Genomic DNA, 20,662 nt, shown 5'->3' on the forward strand with positions numbered 1-20,662 from the left:
CTCATATACAACTTTAGTTAAGTAAGCTTAGCTCCCCCTTACTTTAACATCTATTCTCTCCCAATCATGGCATATACACTCCCCCTTAAGTTATGCCTATATATGCATTTTGGCAAATGATTTTAATGCAATTTATCATCATGTCTCTCCCCCTTTTTGTAATAATTCAAAAAGTGGAGAACTAAGGGGTTGATGCAAGTTTTGTAAAAGATTTATAAGCATTTTTGAGATTTTATCACAAAAGTGATTTAAGACCATAAACATGCTTCAAATAATATCAAAACTAGTTCTCATCAACAAATAGTCATGGCAACACACCAATTGAACTAATAGAACCCAAGTGACCCAATTTGGAGCCTATCACACTAAGTGACCCATGGCCTCCTAATGACACTAGGTTACTCCCCCTTCAATCATGCATACCAATTTATACACTTAGCTTATAAGCACATATCACCAAGAAAATATAATAAGCATTCAAGTTCAAACTTGGGATATCAATCAAACAAGGATATGCATTCAAGTAATATGCACTCAAGGTGCTTCACACAAACCCAATGCATTTCTTAGTTTTATGAATCTATCCTTAGCTAAAGGCTTAGTGAACAAATCGGCAATATTATATTCCCCTTCTACATGTTCAAGCACAATGTTCTTTTTAGCAACATGATCTCTAATGAAATGATGTCTAATGTCTATATGCTTAGCTTTACCATGATATCTAGGATTCTTAGACAAATGTATGGCACTTATGTTATCACAAAGAATTGGAATGTTTGAAAATTCCATATTAAAATCAAGCATTTGTTGTTTAATCCAAAGCAATTGGCAAGTACAACTACCAATAGCCATATATTCGGCTTCGGTAGTGCTCAAAGCAACACATGTTTGCTTCTTGGAGAACCAAGATATGAGCATATTTCCTAGGTATTGACAAGTACCACTAGTACTTTTCCTATTTATTTTGCAACCCGCAAAGTCGGCATCTACAAATGAATGCAAGTCAAATGAAGATTTCTTATCATACCACAACCCTAGGGAAGGTGTGTCCTTTAAGTACCTAAGAATCTTCTTTATGGCCATGAGATGTGTTTGCTTAGGATTAGATTGAAATCTTGCACACATGCAAACACTAAACATAATATCGGGCCTAGATGCGGTCAAGTAAAGTAAACTACCAATCATTGACCTATATCTCTTTTGATCAACATCATTACCATCTAGGTCGGGTTCTAATTTGGTTCCCACTCCCATAGGTGTGGATGAACCTTTAGAAATATCCATGCCAAACCTTTTTAATATCTCATTTGTATACTTAGTTTGACTAATGTGAGTGCCAAGTGGGGTTTGTTTAATTTGTAAACCTAGAAAGTAAGTCAACTCACCCATCATACTCATTTCAAATTCATTCTTCATGCATAATGCAAAATCTTCACACATAGATTCTAATGTAGCACCAAACACAATATCATCAACATATATTTGCACAATTAGCATATCAAGACCTTTGTATTTAATAAACAAAGTATCATCAATACTACCACATTGAAAACCATTTTCAAGCAAGAACTTAGACAATCTTTCATACCAAGCTCTAGGAGCTTGTTTTAAACCATATAAAGCCTTGTCTAGTTTGTAAACATGGTTTGGAAATTTCTTACTTTCAAATCCGGGAGGTTGTTTAACATAAACTTCCTCATTTATCACACCATTTAAAAATGCACTTTTCACATCCATTTGAAAAAGTTTAATATTTTTGTAACATGCAAATGCAAGCAATAATCTAATAGCCTCTAACCTTGCAACCGGTGCAAAGGTTTCATCAAAGTCAATACCCTCTTCTTGGCAATATCCTTGGGCCACTAATCTAGCTTTGTTCCTAGTTACATTACCATTTTCATCCATCTTATTCCTATAGACCCATTTTGTTCCTATAATGGTGTGGTCTTTAGGTTTAGGACAAAGAGTCCAAACCTTACTTCTCTCAAATTGTTCTAACTCCTCTTGCATGGCATACACCCAATCATCATCATGCAAAGCATCACGTACATTTTTAGGCTCTACTAAAGAAAGCTTGGCAAAAGAGTTTAAAGGATTAGAATTGACCGTAGAGTCCCTTTTGGCTCTTAGTTGCCTTCCTTGATGCAAGTCTCCAATAATTAGTTCTTTTGGATGAGACTTCATCACCTTGTATTTGTGAACACCCGGTTGTTCCATAGCATTTTCAGCTTCATTTTGTTCTTCATTTCCCTTGGGTTCACCTTCACTTTCTTCATTTGGTGGTGTTTCTTCATTTGAGATATTCATCTCCCTTAAGTTCTCCACCAAAGGGACATCATCTTCATCTTCTTCTAGCAATTGTACTCCATGTGTACCTTCATTTTTGTGCTTCAAAGGATGTTCTAAATCTGAAAATTTATTTTCTACACGCACATTTGGAGCAAGTGTGGTCATATCATCGAATTTAACATTTACACTTTCTTCCACAATTTTAGTTCTAGAGTTAAATACTCTATATGCTTTAGATGATGATGAATATCCTAAAAATATTCCAATGTCACTCTTTGCATCAAATTTATCCAAATTGTCCTTGGTATTTAAAATAAAACATTTAGCACCAAAAACCTTAAAGTAATCTACTTTAGGTTTCTTGCCATACAAGAGTTCATAAGGAGTTTTCTTTAATCCTTTTCTAATGCTAAGTCTATTACTCACATAACATGCATTACTAGTAGCTTCGGCCCAAAAATATTTAAGAAGATTATATTCTAGAAGCATGGTTCTTCCTAGTTCTTGTAAAGTTCTATTCTTCCTTTCTACAACCCCATTTTGTTGAGGTGTCCTAGGAGCACTAAACTCGTGTTTAATACCAAAAGAAGCACATAAAGAATCAAAATTAGCATTTTCAAATTCACCTCCATGGTCACTTCTAATTTTTGAAACCTTTAAGTTATGCTCATTTTGCAATCTCCTAAGTAAGTTTTCAAAAGCATGCAATGCATCACTTTTATGCACAAGAAACAAACACCATGTAAATCTAGTATAATCATCCACAATAACAAATGCATAGTATTTTCCACCTAGACTCCTAACTCTACTAGGACCAAATAAATCCATATGTAACAATTCTAGAGGCCTAGAAGTACTAATATCAAGTTTAGGCTTAAAAGACTCTTTAGTTTGTTTACCCCTAACACAAACATCACAAACATGTTCAACATTGAAATTTAACTTAGGCAATCCTCTAATAAGTTCATTGGCACACAACTTTTTCAATGTAGACATTCCGATATGACCTAATCTTCTATGCCAATGCAAAGCATCATCATTCTTAGCAAGCAAGCAAGATATTCTAGAATTTTTCATAGCATCAAAATGCATTACATACATATCACCACTTCTACTTCCTAATTTCACAACATTACCATAAACATCAAACACATAACATTTATCATTTTTGAAAAGAATATCAAAGCCTTTATCGGCTAAATGACTAACACTCAATAAATTAAAAGATAAATTTTCAACCAATCTTACTTCACTAAGGGAGAAAGAAGAGTTACCTATGGATCCCAAGCCTAGGATCTTACCTTTGACCTTGTCTCCAAAGGTCACAAATCCTCCATTCTTCTTTGCTTCAAAGGATGTGAATAATGAAGCATCTCCCGTCATGTGTCTAGAACAACCACTATCCAAATACCATTTGCATGACTCGGATTTGGATTTTAAGCACACCTAGATAAACACATGTTTAATATACCTTAGGTATCCAAACTTTGGATCCTTTGGGGTTAGTAGCAATAAAGGCATATGCATCAATTTTGAAAGTTCTCATCACATATGCTTTCTTTTCAAAGTCATTCAACCCTTTAGGCACCCAAACCTTCTTCACGTAAACTTTTCTCTTCCTAGGTGTAGTTCCCTTAGGAACATTAGCCTTACCCTTGGGGTAGGTACCATTTTTGTTCACGTTGACCGTGGCCTCCTTAGCCTCTAGGGTGTCCTTAAGTTTCATAGGATCATATCCTAATCCACTCTTGTCAAGATAATGTCTTTGAGATGCAAGAAGTTCATCCAATTTAGAAGAACTCATAGAAAATTTTGAAAATTGTTTTTCAAGCATATTGTATTTCTCATTGGCCATATCAAGCTCTTTTTGTAGAGAAGAAGAGTTAGGCATAATAATGCACTCATGATCATCCCATGTATCCAACTCACCTTCTAGCTCATGAATCCTAGCATGCAAAGCATCTAAGTCATGTGAATTGCTAGATGATGCAATGTTACTAGAATTAACAAATGTTTTCAATTGATTTTTTAAATTCTCATTTTCTTGAACTAATGCATCAAGTGAAAAACATACATCATCATATTTAGATTTCAAATCACAACACTCATTTAGATGCATTTTTTCTACTTTAGAAAGTCTACTAACTTCTTTCTTAGCATGCTTGTGTTTATGCATCAATTTCTCATAAGCAATATAAAGTTCATCATAAACACAAGAGAGCTCATCATAAGAAGGTTTAGAAGATGTTACCATCTCATCCGAATTTGATGAGGACACTTCCTCTTCCTCATTTGCCATGAGACACAAGTTGGCTTGGAGTTCCTCTTCACTATCACTTGAAGATGATGATGAAGAATCATCCCAAGTGGCCTTGAATGCCTTCTTCTCCTTCTTCCCTTTTTCCTCCTTCTTCTCTTTCTCTCTATATTCCTTATGCTTCTTCTTTTGAAGCTTAGGGCAATCGGCCATAAAGTGACCTACTTTGCCACACTTAAAGCAAGTACTCTTTTCTTTCTCTTTCTCCTCTCTCTTTTCTTTAAAAGCCTTTCTATTCTTGAATCCTCCACGTTTGTTCATCTTCAAGAACTTCTTGAAATGCTTAGCTAATAGGGCTGCCCCTATTTCACTATCATCATCACTAGAATCCGAACTAGTGTCACTATTGATCCTAAGAGCTAAGCCATTTTTCTTAGGTGGTGCATCTTCCTCATCTAATCTTGACATCTCCAACTCATGTGTCATTAGACTTCCTATTAATTCCTCTATCTTAAGCTTCCTAAGGTCTTTAGCCTCTTTAATGGCTACTACCTTATCTTTCCAAATCCTAGGTAAACTCCTAAGGATCTTTTGGACCTTATCAACTTCCTCATATGGTTTGTTCAAAGCTTCTAATTCATTACATATGCAAGTAAGTCTAGAAAACATCTCCCTAATGCTCTCACCCTTCTTCATTCTAAAGGTCTCAAACTCGGTGACTAGCATGTTTATCTTAGAGTCCTTCACTTGACTTGTTCCTTCATGCTTCAACTCTAACATATCCCAAATCTCCTTTGCACTCTTACATTGAGCTATGTAATCAAATTCACTCCTAATAAGTGCAATGTGCAAAGTGTTGATTGCCTTATTATTTAGGCTAAGTAATCTCTTATCTTCCTTAGTAAACTCACTCTTTTCCTTATCTACCATCTCATCACCCAAAAGTTTCCTAGGAACATAAGGACCATTCTCTACAACTTCCCACAAATCATAATCAATGGAATTTATAAAAATTTTCATCCTATTTTTCCAAAAACCGTATTGCAAGCCATTGAAAAATGGTGGTCTATTCATGGATAGGCCTTCGGCCTCACCATAAGAATTAATATTTGCCATAAATATGCCAAATAGGATATAACTCCTAGTTTTAGCTAACCTGCTTCGATACCAATTGACGGATCGAGTTTAACACAAGAGGGGGGGTGAATTGTGTCCCCAAATTCCAATTGGAATCCCTTTTTCAATTTAAACAAATTAATGGCAATTAACAAGTAGCACACAAATTTGGACTCTAATGATTTTCCTAATCAATATTCAATCCAATGCAAGATGTGATACAATATAGTGAATGACCAAATATCAAATAATCAAGAATTGCACAAAACAGATTTTCAAGTAACACACTGCACACAGATTTTTCAACTCAGATTTTACCTATCAAATGATGTCGAAATGCAACGAAATTTTATATGCAATGTCACAACACCTTAATAAACACTATATCAAAATTTCAGATCAAAATTCAAAGTTTAAGGCAGTCTTCTAATCTCGGACAGATTAGGGTTTTGAAAATCCTGCAGTTTGAAACAAGTAGTAAATATAAACAAGTAAACAAAGAAATCAACACAGTGATTTATAGTAGTTCGGAGACCCTTCTCCTACGTCTACTACCTAGATTCACCAACCTAGGATTTTCCCAACTCCACTAAGGTGTGGTTTTAAGAGACCCACAAAACTCTTTACACCAAGGGTTTCTAAGAACTCCCTCAAACTTCAATGTTTACAATTTCCCCTAACAAAGGGAATTTCTCAATGGGATTTTCAGCCAAGGTTCTCACAGGTTACCTCAAAGGTATTTGGTGTGGAACTCTCAAGATTACAGCAACACTCTCAAAGATAGGATTTTAAGAACAATAGAGGTTTAGATTGTAAGTAAACAAAGCCTAAAGGATATAGGAACTTCCCTTTTGCAAAAGCAAGAGTAGTGAGAAGTCCTTGATTGTAGAGGCTTGTATTGGAGAAGATTGTTGTAGCAAATAGCAAGAAAGCTTGATGATTGATGAACTTGATAGCAAGAGGTTTCTCTCAAGGATAATTTTCAATTTGCTTCTCCAAGTTGTATGAAAGGGAAGATCCTCTTTTAAAAGCAATTTTCTCCTATGCTTGCAGCCATTGGATCAAACTTCAAGAGTTGATCTCTATCATCCATTGCAGCTCCTAATCTTGGTCATTGATGATTTGAGCAAACAAATCTCCACCATAGAGCATATAGACGTTGCACATGCTCCTCTTTTAAGTCAAAAATTGCAAGCAAGAAAGTTGTCTTATGCACAACCATTTGATCAATGTATGTCTTCAAATCTTGACCATTCAAACTCTCTTTAATTCTCAGCCATGGATGTAGATTGTACTATGCCATCTTGTCCCTTCATTTTGAATCAAAGACTTCAAAAGTGATCCCTTAGTCAAGGATCTTGTTTGATTGCACCAACCTAACTTTCTTGGTAGCACATGTCTTGAGTGAAAATGTCAAGGATCTTGTTTGATTGCACCAATCCTAACTTTCTTGGTAGCACATGTCTTGAGTGAAAATGTCAAACAAGAATATATCACTAATGATAGAGAGGACAAGGTTTGTCCCACATGTTTGAAAAGAGTTGTATCTCCATGAAGACCACAACCAATAGCCTCAATGTTTGATTCATTCAACTTGATTAAGTGCCTTAGTGGAAAGTTGGCAAATATAGGATTTTTCATAGTTTCCTAGAGCTCCAAGCTCATTCTTAGAAACTGGACTTCGACCACTCTTGAACATACTGAATTCTGAGCCATATGAGACCACAATGATGATTAACCTACAAGGAAATAGGAGGTAGAACTCCCCAATTGCATGTAAGCTCAAAGAGCTTCATATAGAGCGCATAGGTTAATTACATTAGAAAAACAACCCAGAAAATTCATATTACTGCATGATAAATCATTTTATATGTATTAGAATGTCCATGTAAAATTTCATAACAATCGGAAATCGTTTGGTCACTCAACCAAGCAATTAGATCACTAATAGTGAAACCGATAAATTCTAAGTGTAAATTCAAAGTCATTTTACAAACTCAGTGTAAATGACCTTTTCTCTTGAACTTTACTAAATCAAATATGTTCATAGTGATGAAACTAAGATGCACACGAAATTTCATTTAAATCGGAGTTCATTTGGTTCACCACGTTCACAAAGAACACATATGCACAAAATTAGGTAAAACCTAGTTTTGGCGGAATTTAAGCATATGACCAAATATATATGTGATGCACTTAATTTCTCATGATTATAGTCCTAGAACATATATTAAACCTTCATGTGCATGTGGTTCAAGTTTCAAGTCATTTGTACCTAAATTGGTTAAGATATGATAATTGGAAAATTGATGCTCTAACTTAGTCCATGTATGTTTGTTTTCAAAACTTAATTTCCAGCACTATCTCAAAAATATATAGTCATTTAAATTCAATTCATATAAATCAAATATTGCTTTAATGTTTCATTATCATTTATAAATGATTTAATATCATCAAAATTAGACATATAGGACCATAGGTCCAACAGAGGATATGTGATCAAACTGTACGACTTATTGCTATAATGAAGATGGCTTTACAACTGATTTGATATCAGTACTTCACCTTGGATATTCCATACATCTTCGTGAATCCAAGCTTTTCTTATCGTGGCAGAATTGGGGTGAGGATGCATATAAATCGTTATCTAACTGAATCTTATCTTACTTCTTTTTTTGAGTTTGTATTTTCTTATATTTTTAAGAATTTGCCATTTGGATTCCCCCTATCAAATTTGGACCATTTGCATCTTCTCTTGGTCAATCAATGTTGAAGTCCTTTTTTTGTTCTGTTTGATGAAACTTTTATTGAATTGCCAAAAGCTTGTTTTGAGCCAACTTAAGTGCAGAATCCATCTCATTTGTATTTCGCGATCTCGATCTTATGTCTCTTTTGTGTCCTTTATGCGTGCTCTTGGTTGTCAATGGTGGAGTCTGTTTTTGTAATTTGGCCCATCTGATGTGATGGTATATATTATTGTTAAATTTTGCCAAAGGCCTGTTTGGAGACAACATTCGTATGTTTGTTACGTAGTTATTCCCTTTTTGGTAGATGTTTTGGATATTTTGAATTTTGTACGATGATCAAAGAAGATGACTGCTTAGTTTGGTACTCTGAAACTGTAATTTAAACAGCATAACTTTACCGCGTGAGATTTCACTGTGACAGACATGGAGGAAGGCATGTCATGGCCTCATGGGGATTGGTTCTTGAATATTGTAAGTCTTATCATTCCTTTCTTTTCTTTCTGTCCTGATGCATACATATAATTATAATTTTAGAACTAATGATCTTCAGTGCAATTGTCAGGCAGATACATTGAACAATGAACCCTTGGCTTGGTTACGTTCACTTGATGAACAAGAGGAACCCTCGGCTTGGTTGCGTTCACTTGATGAACAATGAACCCTCGGCTTGGTTACATTCACTTTATGAACATGGAACTATCGGCTTGGTTGCGTTCACGATATGAACAAGGAACCCTTGGCTTGGTTATGTTCACGTTATGAACAAGGGTTCCTTGGCTTGGTTACATTCACTTTATCTGGAGGCCTAAATTAGAACTACTGAAAATGTGGTGTCAGATATGTTGGGAACAAAATTCCATGACTTGGAGCAAATGTCTGTGACATTGGATGCGAGGATATTTGATTGAGCTGTACGACTTATTTGATGTCAGTACTTCGCCGTAGATATTCGATGTCTTTGTGAATCCAAGCTTTTGTGTCATGAACATTTATATTTCTTCCTGATAGAAATATTCTGCAAGCCTTTTTTTGGCGAGTTTTGACATTTAAACATGTGAGAAGTGATATTGTCTTCAAAGTTGAGGTAGGATACTGGAATCCTTTGGGTACAAAAATGAGGTACTGTACATTGTTCTTGTTCACACTTTAAGCTCGAGTAGGGAGGTTTAGAGCCATTCTTAACTGGCTGTGTCATTCACTGGTTTAATAATTTCCTCTTATCCAAAGTCTCAAAAATACATTATCGAGCAACACATAAATGTGCAGAAAAGCTGACGCAGGAAGTTTTTTGTGCCGATTATCCTCGTAAAATTGATTTTATTTTCATTTTGCTTCAGGCATAAACAATGCTTTGAACTCTCTGCTTGAATATACTTTTGCATATTGCACCTTCATCCTCTTGGATATGTATTTATGTCATTTGTTGCGGTATAGCATATCTATGTTAAGACCCTCATGCATCTTGGTTGCATTCACTTATCAACAATGAACCCTCGGCTTGGTTTCAAAGTGTGAATAATGAATCCTCAGCTTGGTTATGAACAATAAACCCTCAACTTGCTTACATTCACGTTGCGAAAAATGAACCCTTGGCTCGCTTACATTCGCATTGTGAACAATGAACCCATGGCTTGGTTACATTCACTTTATGAACAAGAACCCTCGGCTCGGTCACATTCCCTTAATGAACATGGAACCCTCGGCTTGATTACATTCACTTTGTGTACAAATAACCCTCGGCTTGGTTACATTCACGTTGTGAACGATGAACCCTTGGCTTGGTTACATTCACTTTACTTTTGCTTTGACATCTTAGTCAAGTAACTTTGGAGGCTACCAAAGCGGTGCTTATATTATATAAGAATTGGATGCTGAATCTGTTGTGTTGTCCCTGGATAATTCTATCAGTTGCCTTCTTGGAGAGCTGTGGTTTTCACACGGTGGTTCTTTTGAGAACATATAAAAGCACTGCCTTCTAAAACTTGTGCTTGAAACTGGTCTTAGCTTCACTCTTTACTTGTTGTTTCCATGCAGCTAAGGAAATTTCTACGCCATTTTCCTTGGACTTATGTTGATTTACAGAATGCTCAGGCTTTAATTGATGATGGACAATAGTTTGTGTTGGGGAAGTCTTATCTTTTAAGGTAAGAAGATATTTGTTGTTTGGTGATAATAGTTTCCCAGAATCTATGCATATTTTTTTTTTTATATTCTTCACTGGGCTGTTTTCTGTGGCATTAATTGAGGGAAATAAAATCTGAAAAAGTTTTCGCAAATCTGCTGTTTTGCCTTTATTTTATGAACAAGGAACCTCGGCTTGATTACGTTCACTTTTTGAATAATTAATCAACACTCAGCTTGGTTATGTTCACTTTTTGAACAATGAACCATTTGGCTTGGTTACATTCATTTTATAAATAATGAACCCCCGACGTGGTTACATTCACTTTATGAACAGTAAACCCTCGGCTTGGTTACATTAACTTTATGAACAATGAACCCTCGACTTGGTTACATTCACCTTATGAGCAAGACATTTGCTGGCTTGGTTACATTCACGTTGTGAACAATGAACCCTCGACTTGGTTACATTCACTTTTTTTGGAGGTCTAAATTAGAACCACTGAAAATGTGGTGTTGGATATGTTGGGAACAAAATTCCAGAACTTTAGTGTGAATGGACAAGATGTTTATGACATTGGATGCGAGGATATGTGACTGAGCTGTACGACTTATTGATATAATTAAGATGACTTTACAATTGATTTGATGTCAGTACTTCACCTTAGATATTCGATATGTCTTTGTGAATCCAAGCTTTTCTTATCATACATCTTGGTTGCATTCACTTTATGAACAATGAACCCGGCTTGGCTACATTCACTGTTTGAACAATGAACCATTCGGCTTGTTTACATTCACTTTATGAACAAGGAACCATTCGGCTTAGTTACGTTCACGTTGTGAACAATGAACTCTCGCTTGATTACATTCACGTTGTGAACAATGAACCCTCGGCTTGGTTACATTCACGTTGTGAAAAAGGAACCCTCGGCTTGGTTGCATTCACTTTATGAACCATGAACCCTCGGCTTGGTTACACGTGCTTTATCTGGAAGCCTATATTAGAACTACTGAAAATGGCGTGTCTGATATGTTGGGAACAAAATTTCTTAACTTGACTCTGAATGGACCAAATGTCTGTGACATTGGATGCAAGGATATGTGACCGAGCTGTACGATTTATTGTTATAGTGAAGATGACTTTACAACTGATTTGATGTCAGTGCTTTACCTTAGATTTTCGATATGTGTTTGTGAATCCAAGCTTTTCTTATTGTGGGCCTCTACTTATGTATAAGAGGAAGTTTCTTCCATAAAGTCTGTTAAAAATTGAATAAACAATAGCTCCCTATCGATCGTTGTTTTTGTGGTCCCCTTGCACTACTCCAACCATTTGATGGAGAACGTTTACGCTAGACGTGCAATGATGCAAGAAACGAAGAAACGAAACCATTTGATCTAAGGTAGAGGTATCTCTGATCGTAGAGGTAGAAGTATAGCCATATATGCCCTGCTTTCAATTATTACCTTGTGTGATGAGCTTTGGCATTAAACTCTCTTTGAGATAAACTAACATGGAAAACTGAAGAATGATGAGAAAGATGAAGCAATGAGATGCTTTAGATCTTTCCACTCCATTACATGTCCTACTACTGGTGGAGTGATAGAAGTAATTGAGATTGGTGTCAATGTTCCAGATGCATCTATGAATGCTGAGAGATTTGGATGACCTCAGTTGTACCATCTTAGAGGACGAGTTGATCGGGGTGTAAGGAACTCTAAATGTATATTATTGGTATCAATGGCAAGTAGCCTAGAACGGTTAAAGGTGCTGAAAAAAATCATCAGATGGTTTTTACTTGGCAAATATGAATCTTCTTCTTGGTGGACCTGGTAATTTGCTTGGTAAAAAACAATCAGAACACCTTCGAGAGTTGCCTATTGCCAGGTTGGAAATAGACGGAAACATTCTGCAAGAAGTGACTACTGCTGCCCTGGTAAATGCTATTTTCCTATTCTGATCCCACTCGTTGAATAATTTGTTTTGATCTTATGATCTGTATAGATTGTGCCTATTATTAGAGGTGGGTATTAAAGAAAAGTGCTCCTTCCTTAGACTACTGGGCCTTTTTGTTCCAATGGGTTGAGATCTGTTATATGCTTTCAATGTTTCAGATTTTTATTTTGACTTCATCATCACAAATATAAGGGGAATATATGCACAAAGAGGAGCTGCGTGGAAGAGTGAGTTCTTCATTGCATAAGCCTTTATATGGGCAAATATGGGTACGAAGGACAAAGAGAGAACAGAGAGTTATGCACAAAGAGAGTCATACTCCCTTTATGTTTGTGATAATGAAGGTATATGGTAATTTGGAATGCTATTCTTTCTTGACAATAGAGTAGTGTGAAGTCAGTGGTGCTGTGTGACTTGTAGTTCCTATGCTTGATACTTGGGATGTAGTTTAGGGCATGCTTAGTGGTTTATAACGACTTAATGAGAAGATTGCAATTGAAAAGGTTGCTGATTCAGTATTACATGTGACTTGTGGAAGTGGTAAGTTGATAAACCCATGCTTCATATGCTTTAGCAGTCATTCCAATGCATAATTTATCAGTATTTTGACTGTACCAAGTAATTTGTTTGCATTGAAAATCAATGCTACTCAACTGTTTCCCTAATGTATAGATTATGTTTGTAAAATCTCTTCACAGAACTGGTTGTTTGACTAGGCAGAAAATCTTAGGTGATTCTCATGAATTGAGTGGAGCAAATGTCTGTGACATTGGATGCGAGGATATTTGATTGAGCTGTACGACTTATTGTGAGAATGAAGGTGACTTATTTGATGTCAGTACTTCGCCTTAGATATTCCATACGTCTTTGTGAATTCAAGTTTTTCTTATCATGGAAGAATTGGGGTGAGGATGCATAAAATTCGTTATCTATCTGGATCTTATTTCTCTAACTTTTTTTTGAGTTTGAATTTCCTTATATTTTTTAGAATTTGCCATTTGGATTCCCCCTATCAAATTTGGGCCTTTTGCATCTTGTCTGTTGAAGTCCATTTTTGTTCTGTTTGATGAAACTTTTATTGAATTGCCAGAAGGTATTTTGGGTGACTGAACTTTTGCTGTGGAAATCCATGCCAAAGGCATATATTATGTCTTGTACATTATCACTCAAATCTGCATCATGATATATTATTGGCCACTATTTTTTTACAGTTATCTGGTGATAAATCTATCCTAGTTTATAGCTGCTCTACATCATGTAAATGGTGTGTCACTACATGAAACTGCATGCAGCTGTGCTTCTAATGCCAACATTCGGATGTTTGTTACATACTTATTCCTGGCCTTTTTTGGTAGACGTCTTGGATAATTTCGAATTTTATACGATGATCAAAGAAGATGGCTGCTTAGTTTGGGACACTGAAAACAATTTGGTCCAAGTTTTGAGGCTGTTATCGATTGGAATACCTCAGTTGCACCAACTTACAGGATGAGTTGGACGGGGGGTGTGAGGAATTCTAAATGTATATTATTGGCATCAACAGCATGTAGCCTAGAATGGTTAAAGGTACTGAAAAAAAATCATCAGATGGTTTTTACTTGAAAAAGCATGTAGCCTAGAATGGTTAAACAGCTTGATAAAAACCAACCAGTACACCTTCCATAGTTTCCTAATTCCTATTCCTATTGCCAGGTTGGATATAGACGGAAACATTCTGCAAGAAGCGCACGCTGCTGCCCTGGTAAAAGCTATTTTCCTTTCTGTTCTTTCTGATGCATACATATAATTATAATTCTAGAAGTAATGATCTTCAGTGGAAGTGTCAGGCAGATGCATGGATACAGGTGACAATGTAAAACGCATGTGGTAAAAACATACACTCAGATGGAACAAAAACCGACTTTGTACAATAAGCATTGTTGTCGTCGGAAGAACCCTGGAACCCAGTCTGATACAGAAAATTGTATTGATATTCATGAACTTGCAGTTGTATTATATATACCTCCATAAGTTCGAGAATGGCAGCAAGGTATTTGGATGCCTGTGTTAAGGTGGTGTGCAAAGATTCTCCATGTGATGGCAAATCTTCATGTTCCCAACTCGACAGGAAGTCCGACTCAGCCAGCCATAAGTCTATACACATACATACATACATTTATAAACATATATTTCCACATGAATGAAACACATGCATTCGAAGCAGACAAGCCAACCTATAAAAATATGTAAAATGTACATACGACCGACCTGAAATGTATCAGAAATCCCAGCTTATTCTAATCAATAAAATTGTCTGTTTTGAATTAATCGATTCTCTTAGGCATGTCCAGCTTTGTTTTTTTGGATTGTCGTCGTTTTTCTTATAAACCACATTGCTTGGTGTTCTACGATATGAGATTACAAGGTATGGGTATAACTGGGAGAAAACGATGTATATATTTTGACAAAAAGAAGGCAAAATATTATTAAAATAACAATTTTTTAAGAAAAAAATGCTGTCAAGAATCAGCAACTTGAGGTGTCAAATCCGAAGATTATTCATCAAATAAGACTGCATTTTTGCTAGCATTCATACATACACACACTGTAGAAATGCAGAAGCGGATGGCGATAATCGGAGCAGGTGTGAATGGTTTGCTTGCCTGTAAATATAGTGTAGAGAAAGGTTTCAATCCAATGGTGTTTGAAGCTGAAGAATATGTTGGAGGGATTTGGGCTTGCACCATAGAATCCACCCAACTCCAAATCCCAAAACAAAGTTACCAGTTCTCTGATTTCCCTTGGCCTAGTTCTGTCAAAGAAATATTTCCTAGTCATACTAAAGTGATGGAGTATCTTGAATCCTATGCTAGACACTTTAGCATCTATCAATACATTAAATTCAACTCCAAAGTCATTGGCATAGACTATGTTGGAGAGTCGTCGAACGAGGAAATGGCGTCGTGGAGTCTGGGGTGGAAAGGGTAAGCCTTTTTCCTCCAAAGGGAAATGGCTTGTAGAAGTTCAGGACACCAAGATATGCTCCAGGAAGGTATATTAGTTTCTGCACAAACTCACGCCATTCTTGTATCTATAGATATTGAAAGCTGATCCTTTTTATATGTTGACACAGGTCTACGAATTCAAGTTTGTTATTCTTTCCATTGGAAAATACAGTGGCCTTCTGAACGTTCCAGAATTTGCTCCAAATCAGGGCCCGGAAGTGTTCAATGGTAAGGTTCTGCATTCCATGGACTATTCCGCAATGGACAATGCAATGGCGAAGAAATTGATAGAAGTGAAGAGGGTTGCAGTTATTGGTTCTCAGAAATCTGCAGTAGACATTGCAGCAGAATGTGCAAACACAAATGGTAAGGGAAAATACAAGACTGAATTCTCTTGAAGTTAACAACCTTATCAGCATATTATGGTTCATGATACTTCAACATTTTCAATTGTTCATGTTCTGATTAGGAGCCCAATACCCTTGCCTGATGATTCAAAGAACTGTGCATTGGCCTCTCCCTGGTAGCAGTTTATGGGGAATCAATTACGGTTACTTATACGGAAATCGCTTCTCACAAACTTTGGTTCATTCATCTGGCCAAACATTTATGTCCAGCCTTTTGGCTGCCTTGCTCGCTCCACTGGTAAACTTCTTTCTTTCTCAAGTCTATTAGTATGTCCACAAACTCTAGCCACCACTGACGGAGCGTATATGGAGTTTTGTCACCGATCACTCTTAGTTATGCTCAAGAACATAATAGTTTAAATTATGTTGCCAATTCATTGGTTCGCAGAGATGGGGAATCTCAAAGTTTGCCGAGATGTATACCAGATGGAAACTTCCCCTGAAAAAGTTTAACATGGTTCTGGAACACAGTTTTCTTGAGGACGTATTTTCCTGTCAGACTTTTAAACTGCCTGAAAAGTTTTATCACAGAGTTGAGGAAGGAAGCATCATTATAAAGAAATCCCAAAACTACAGGTTCTGCAGAGAAGGTCTGATTATTGATGGAGAAACTCAAACACTACAAACAGATGTTGTGATTTTCGCCACGGGATACAAAGGTGATCAGAAGCTCAGTAACATTTTCAAATCCCCTCTTCAAGAAATCCATAATTGGCTCACAAACCTCTATAATCCCTCTTTACAGGTTCTTGAATTATTGTTTTTTTATATTTCTGGTAGCTTAAGATGTTGTTTTTGTTATTTCTACGACGAATTTTTCGTATTTATTCCTCCTGCAGGCATATAATCCACCCCAGAATTCCACAACTGGCAGTAATAGGACATTTGGGCTTGACAAGTCTAGGTGCTGCTGAGATCAAATGCCAGTGGGTAACACATTTCCTTGATGGAAATATTGAATTGCCAAGTATCAGAGAGATGGAGAAGGATGCTGTATTGTGGGAAAATCACATGAAAAAATATTCTGGCAAATCCGCGCCTAAAGGATGCACATTATTCGCGATATGGTACAATGATCAGATGTGCAAAGATATGGGTTGCAAATCCAGAAGAAGGGATTTTTTGCAGAGTTGTTTGAACCATATAGTGCAATGGATTATGCAGGTCTAAGTTGCAAGAAATGAAAATTTTGTTGGAAATTTCTTTCTCAAGGAAGACAAAGTCTTCTTGGATGTGTGCAGATTCTATGACCATTCGCAAACAAAGACATTTGGTGGTTTCTTATTAAAAGAAAGGCAACTTGTCTATTTAAATAATCACCATGTTTGTTATGAATGCTGTTTGGCATCCTAGAAAATGTATTAAGACTTTTCAAGCAAAGATGAGTTTATCAAATTGAATATTCAGACAACAACCGAAGATCACCATATCCAGAGAAAACTAAAATATTTTTTTTTTTAATTTATAATATTTTTCCCCATGTGGTCTATGTTTGCAATTATTCATACACTGAGGGGATCTCTCGATCCTAACCGAAATGCTCTCTTATCAGTTACTATGTCTTATGTTGACTCTTTGGATGTCTTCTCTTCGGTTGGTATCCTCGATTCTACCTTGATCGATGACCGAGGATACTCCTCGAGTTGGTGGGAGCTTGGTTTTATAGCATGTGTTAATCATCAAATGAGAGTCATTTTGATAATATCAGTCTAACATTGATATTTCACTATCAGTTGACTTCTAATAAAAAGTACAAACATCAATGATAAAATGTACACAAACATGAAACATGTAAACTCAGTATATGTAATAATTTTGAATACAAAATAATTAATTAAGATAAAGAAAATGAATTTATAATAATTAATAGAAAATTATGCAATGCAAATAGTATAATTAGGGCAAGAAATGCATGCAATTAAAAAGTGACAAGGACCAAGAATTAATCCAATGTCGATTGACTTACCAAATTGTTTAAGAAGTAGAGACATGCATGAGTATGACATTAAACATATAATGACGATTATCGTTTAAAAGAATGTAGGGATTAGGGAATTCCAAACGCACCCTAAATTGCTAATTAGATCGTGGTTTTGGACCAATCCCTCGAAAGGGTTAAAGTTGGGCCCATCTCCTTTCAAATATTGGGCTTGTCTCTGTTGCTCGCTAGGGCTTGGTCAGCCCTTATGCTCGTTTGCTGCTAACTACTCTGCCAACTGGTGTTGTCTACGAATCGATTCAATTTCTTCTGCATAGCTGCCTTCACCTCCTCCGTTACAGGTATGACATTTTTGCTTCTCTTGTTCGGTTTTTAATGGGAAACTAAGAATCTCTTTATTTTTCAATGAATCCACGATATGATCTTCTACTTCCGAAAAACAAAATTCTGTCTTTTTTTTTTAAAATTTTGTTCGTCTGTACGTGAAATGAATTCAACCATGTCTGATTCTCTGGTGCACAGTCTTTCTTTTTGGTAATTAACTTCCATTTTCTCTGTGTGTGGGAAAGAGAGTGAGGAGAAGAGTAGTGGTAGCGAGACATTTGTTGCCTTGTAGTTCAGTTTTTTTTATTTTTGTTGTTGGTAACATTTTTACTGGCATGAAATTGTGATGGCTAGCTAGCTATTCAGTAGAGATGAAGGTGCGAGCATCGGTGAAGAAGATGTGTGAGTTTTGTAAGACAGTCAAGCGTCGTGGAAGAGTATATGTTTTGTGCACGGCCAATCCAAAGCACAAGCAACGGCAAGGCATGTCGACATTTGCGTATGATGGCATTCCTTCAGCGTACGTAATCTCTCATGCTATGCTGTTGTATATTTTTTCCTTTTGATTTGGTTTATTGATTTTTGTTTTCTAAGAATATGCATTTTTTTTATTGAGCATAAGTGTTAATGTCAATTCTTGATGACAGAAAATTTTGGGAGTCATGTGACTCGATTTCTTGTTTAGTTAGTTGAAAGAGAGGTGCTATAGCTGCATTAAAATCACCATCTTCAGAGTGTAAATTATCCATTTGTCAATTTTTATTATTACTTTATGAGGCAGAGATCTTCATCTGTGTTAAGGAAAACTGGCTGTTTAAGAAAGGAGGAGCAAAACAAAGAGCCAATATGCCAATTGTTTCATTCATTATGGCTGGAGGGATTGAGCTGAGTGTCATGTTTGAGTTTTACTTTGAATTCAATTTAAATCTGTGGCCTTGCCATGATGCTTCCCCGCAGCAGGGTCACACCGTCACAAATTCAAACTTGGAAATGGCCTCCAGAATTTTGGAGTTGGGGCTGCGTACATCTGTCCCTTCCATGACCCTGTTTTCACTGCGTTGCCTTGTGCATGCAAATTGTTTAAATATGTAATTATGTTACTGTTGTCCCCTTGCTCTATGTATAGCGTTTTTACTGACTACACATTGAAGGAAAGGATGGAATTTAACTTTGACAACCACTAGAAATTATGGTTAATGTTTTTTTTATAATAAAAGAAACAGTTAAAAATTTTCATTCTTTTTTAGAAAATGACAAAATGGTGTCAAACACCTAGTTTTGTGAAGAATGCTGGAGCTCTAATCACTTTTTTCTAGAAATTGAATGTGGAAATTCAGTTATTTGTCAAGGTTATAATTTGTCACTCAAAATTAGCCAAACCTATGTAGCTCACTGGATTTCTGGGGGTGTAGCAAACTGTAAAGTCTTGTATTGATAATACTGGCTTTCATTAGTAATTTAGATAATCGGAATGCACCATGAGAAGGCAATATATGAGTTCCGCTTGGTGAACGGGTTATAGGTTCTCTTTATAGGCATCTTTTTTTTTTTTTTGATTAGGGAACCTACAGACAAGTCTTGCGGGCTTTGCCCTACGCGACGGCCCAGAGTAAACCCTAACCCAACCAGCCACCCCACTAGACTGTCTGGGCTTTAAGTCAGGGCCGAGGCCCAGGTGGGATATAACTCCAGTGGACTAGCATGCTAGCGCTTCGTTCCCCGTTGGAATCGAACCCCTTCCCTCCACATGCACGCGCGAGCACGCACAGTTGAGTGTGGAGACCGAGTGATCGACCAACGAGGCTATACAACTAGAGAGCCCTCTTTATGACGCAGTGAGTCTGTGAACTCTGTGGTCTTACTAACGCCATTTCAATTTTTTTTTTCAGGTCCACACAGACCAGTGCCAGGCAGGAGGTTGTGCCTAGTCATGGCTCTGGAGCTGGCTTGCTTTCTCTCATCCCAAGAAAGCATGAGCCATCACTGATGCCAGGATGGAGGGCAGGCCTGGCATCTCTGCTGTTCAAGCCAAGCAATTAGCCCTTAGAACATGGGACAGATTTTGAAGTTCATGATAAATTGATAGCCTTTGTTGAATACCTCTATAACTTCAGCTTTCCCATAATAAGCACTACATGTTCTGCTTCTTTTCATTCTGTTTGCTCTTGTCAATCACCATATTTCTCCCACCTTGTGAAATCATATTTTGATGGAAAATTTGAATTTCTAGTACAAAGAAGCAGCAGTTGATTTCAGTGTGGGAAATTGAGTTTTGGTTTGTTCATCTCTTTGGGAAGTTGCTTTTCGACGTTTGATGACTCTAGAAACTCGGGAAAGTCTATATCTTTCTTTTATGAGCCAGATAATACTTACTATTTTTTTCCGAACTGTGAAACTGATTTGTTTGGGGCTTTCTTTAGACTTTGATAGGGTTTGTTGCTTTAGCAAATAGAACTTGTTAGTTAATATGTTTTGCTTACAATGAAATGAGTTACAAAGCCTGCATATTTGTTTTTCA

General features: G+C 36.6%; 1 protein-coding gene, 1 long non-coding RNA gene and 1 pseudogene across 3 annotated transcripts; all 3 read left to right on the top strand.

The window, feature by feature from the left end:
• The first annotated feature begins 8,155 nt into the window (after window positions 1-8,155).
• Window positions 8,156-9,460, top strand: LOC119995841. The gene is made up of 2 exons (XR_005467736.1): window positions 8,156-8,285; window positions 8,972-9,460. It is a non-coding gene; the product is annotated as an uncharacterized LOC119995841 (long non-coding RNA).
• Window positions 9,461-15,061: 5,601 nt separating this feature from the next.
• Window positions 15,062-17,065, top strand: LOC119997893 (annotated as a pseudogene).
• Window positions 17,066-18,003: 938 nt separating this feature from the next.
• On the top strand, window positions 18,004-20,424 carry LOC119996307. Of its 2 annotated transcripts, none has more exons than XM_038842891.1 (3): window positions 18,004-18,161; window positions 18,499-18,664; window positions 20,034-20,424. In XM_038842891.1, exons 2-3 carry the CDS (start codon window positions 18,516-18,518, stop codon window positions 20,182-20,184), a joined length of 300 nt encoding a protein of 99 aa, XP_038698819.1. In that variant the 5' UTR covers window positions 18,004-18,161; window positions 18,499-18,515; the 3' UTR covers window positions 20,185-20,424. The 2 variants fall into 2 exon arrangements, with proteins under 2 accessions (XP_038698819.1, XP_038698821.1); XM_038842893.1 differs by having other exon boundaries at window positions 18,052-18,161; window positions 18,503-18,664.
• The last annotated feature ends 238 nt before the right edge of the window (window positions 20,425-20,662 follow it).

Source organism: Tripterygium wilfordii, chromosome 4 (assembly GCF_013401445.1).
Source record: "Tripterygium wilfordii isolate XIE 37 chromosome 4, ASM1340144v1, whole genome shotgun sequence".
In the NCBI taxonomy this organism is placed as follows: Eukaryota; Viridiplantae; Streptophyta; class Magnoliopsida; order Celastrales; family Celastraceae; genus Tripterygium; species Tripterygium wilfordii.

Bases quoted from the DNA above. Each gene is read 5' to 3' on its own strand.
- LOC119996307 (XM_038842891.1), top strand. From the start codon at position 18,516: ATGAAGGTGCGAGCATCGGTGAAGAAGATGTGTGAGTTTTGTAAGACA. The intron at 18,665-20,033 runs GTACGTAATCTC...TTTTTTTTTCAG, and splicing joins TATGATGGCATTCCTTCAGC to GTCCACACAGACCAGTGCCA.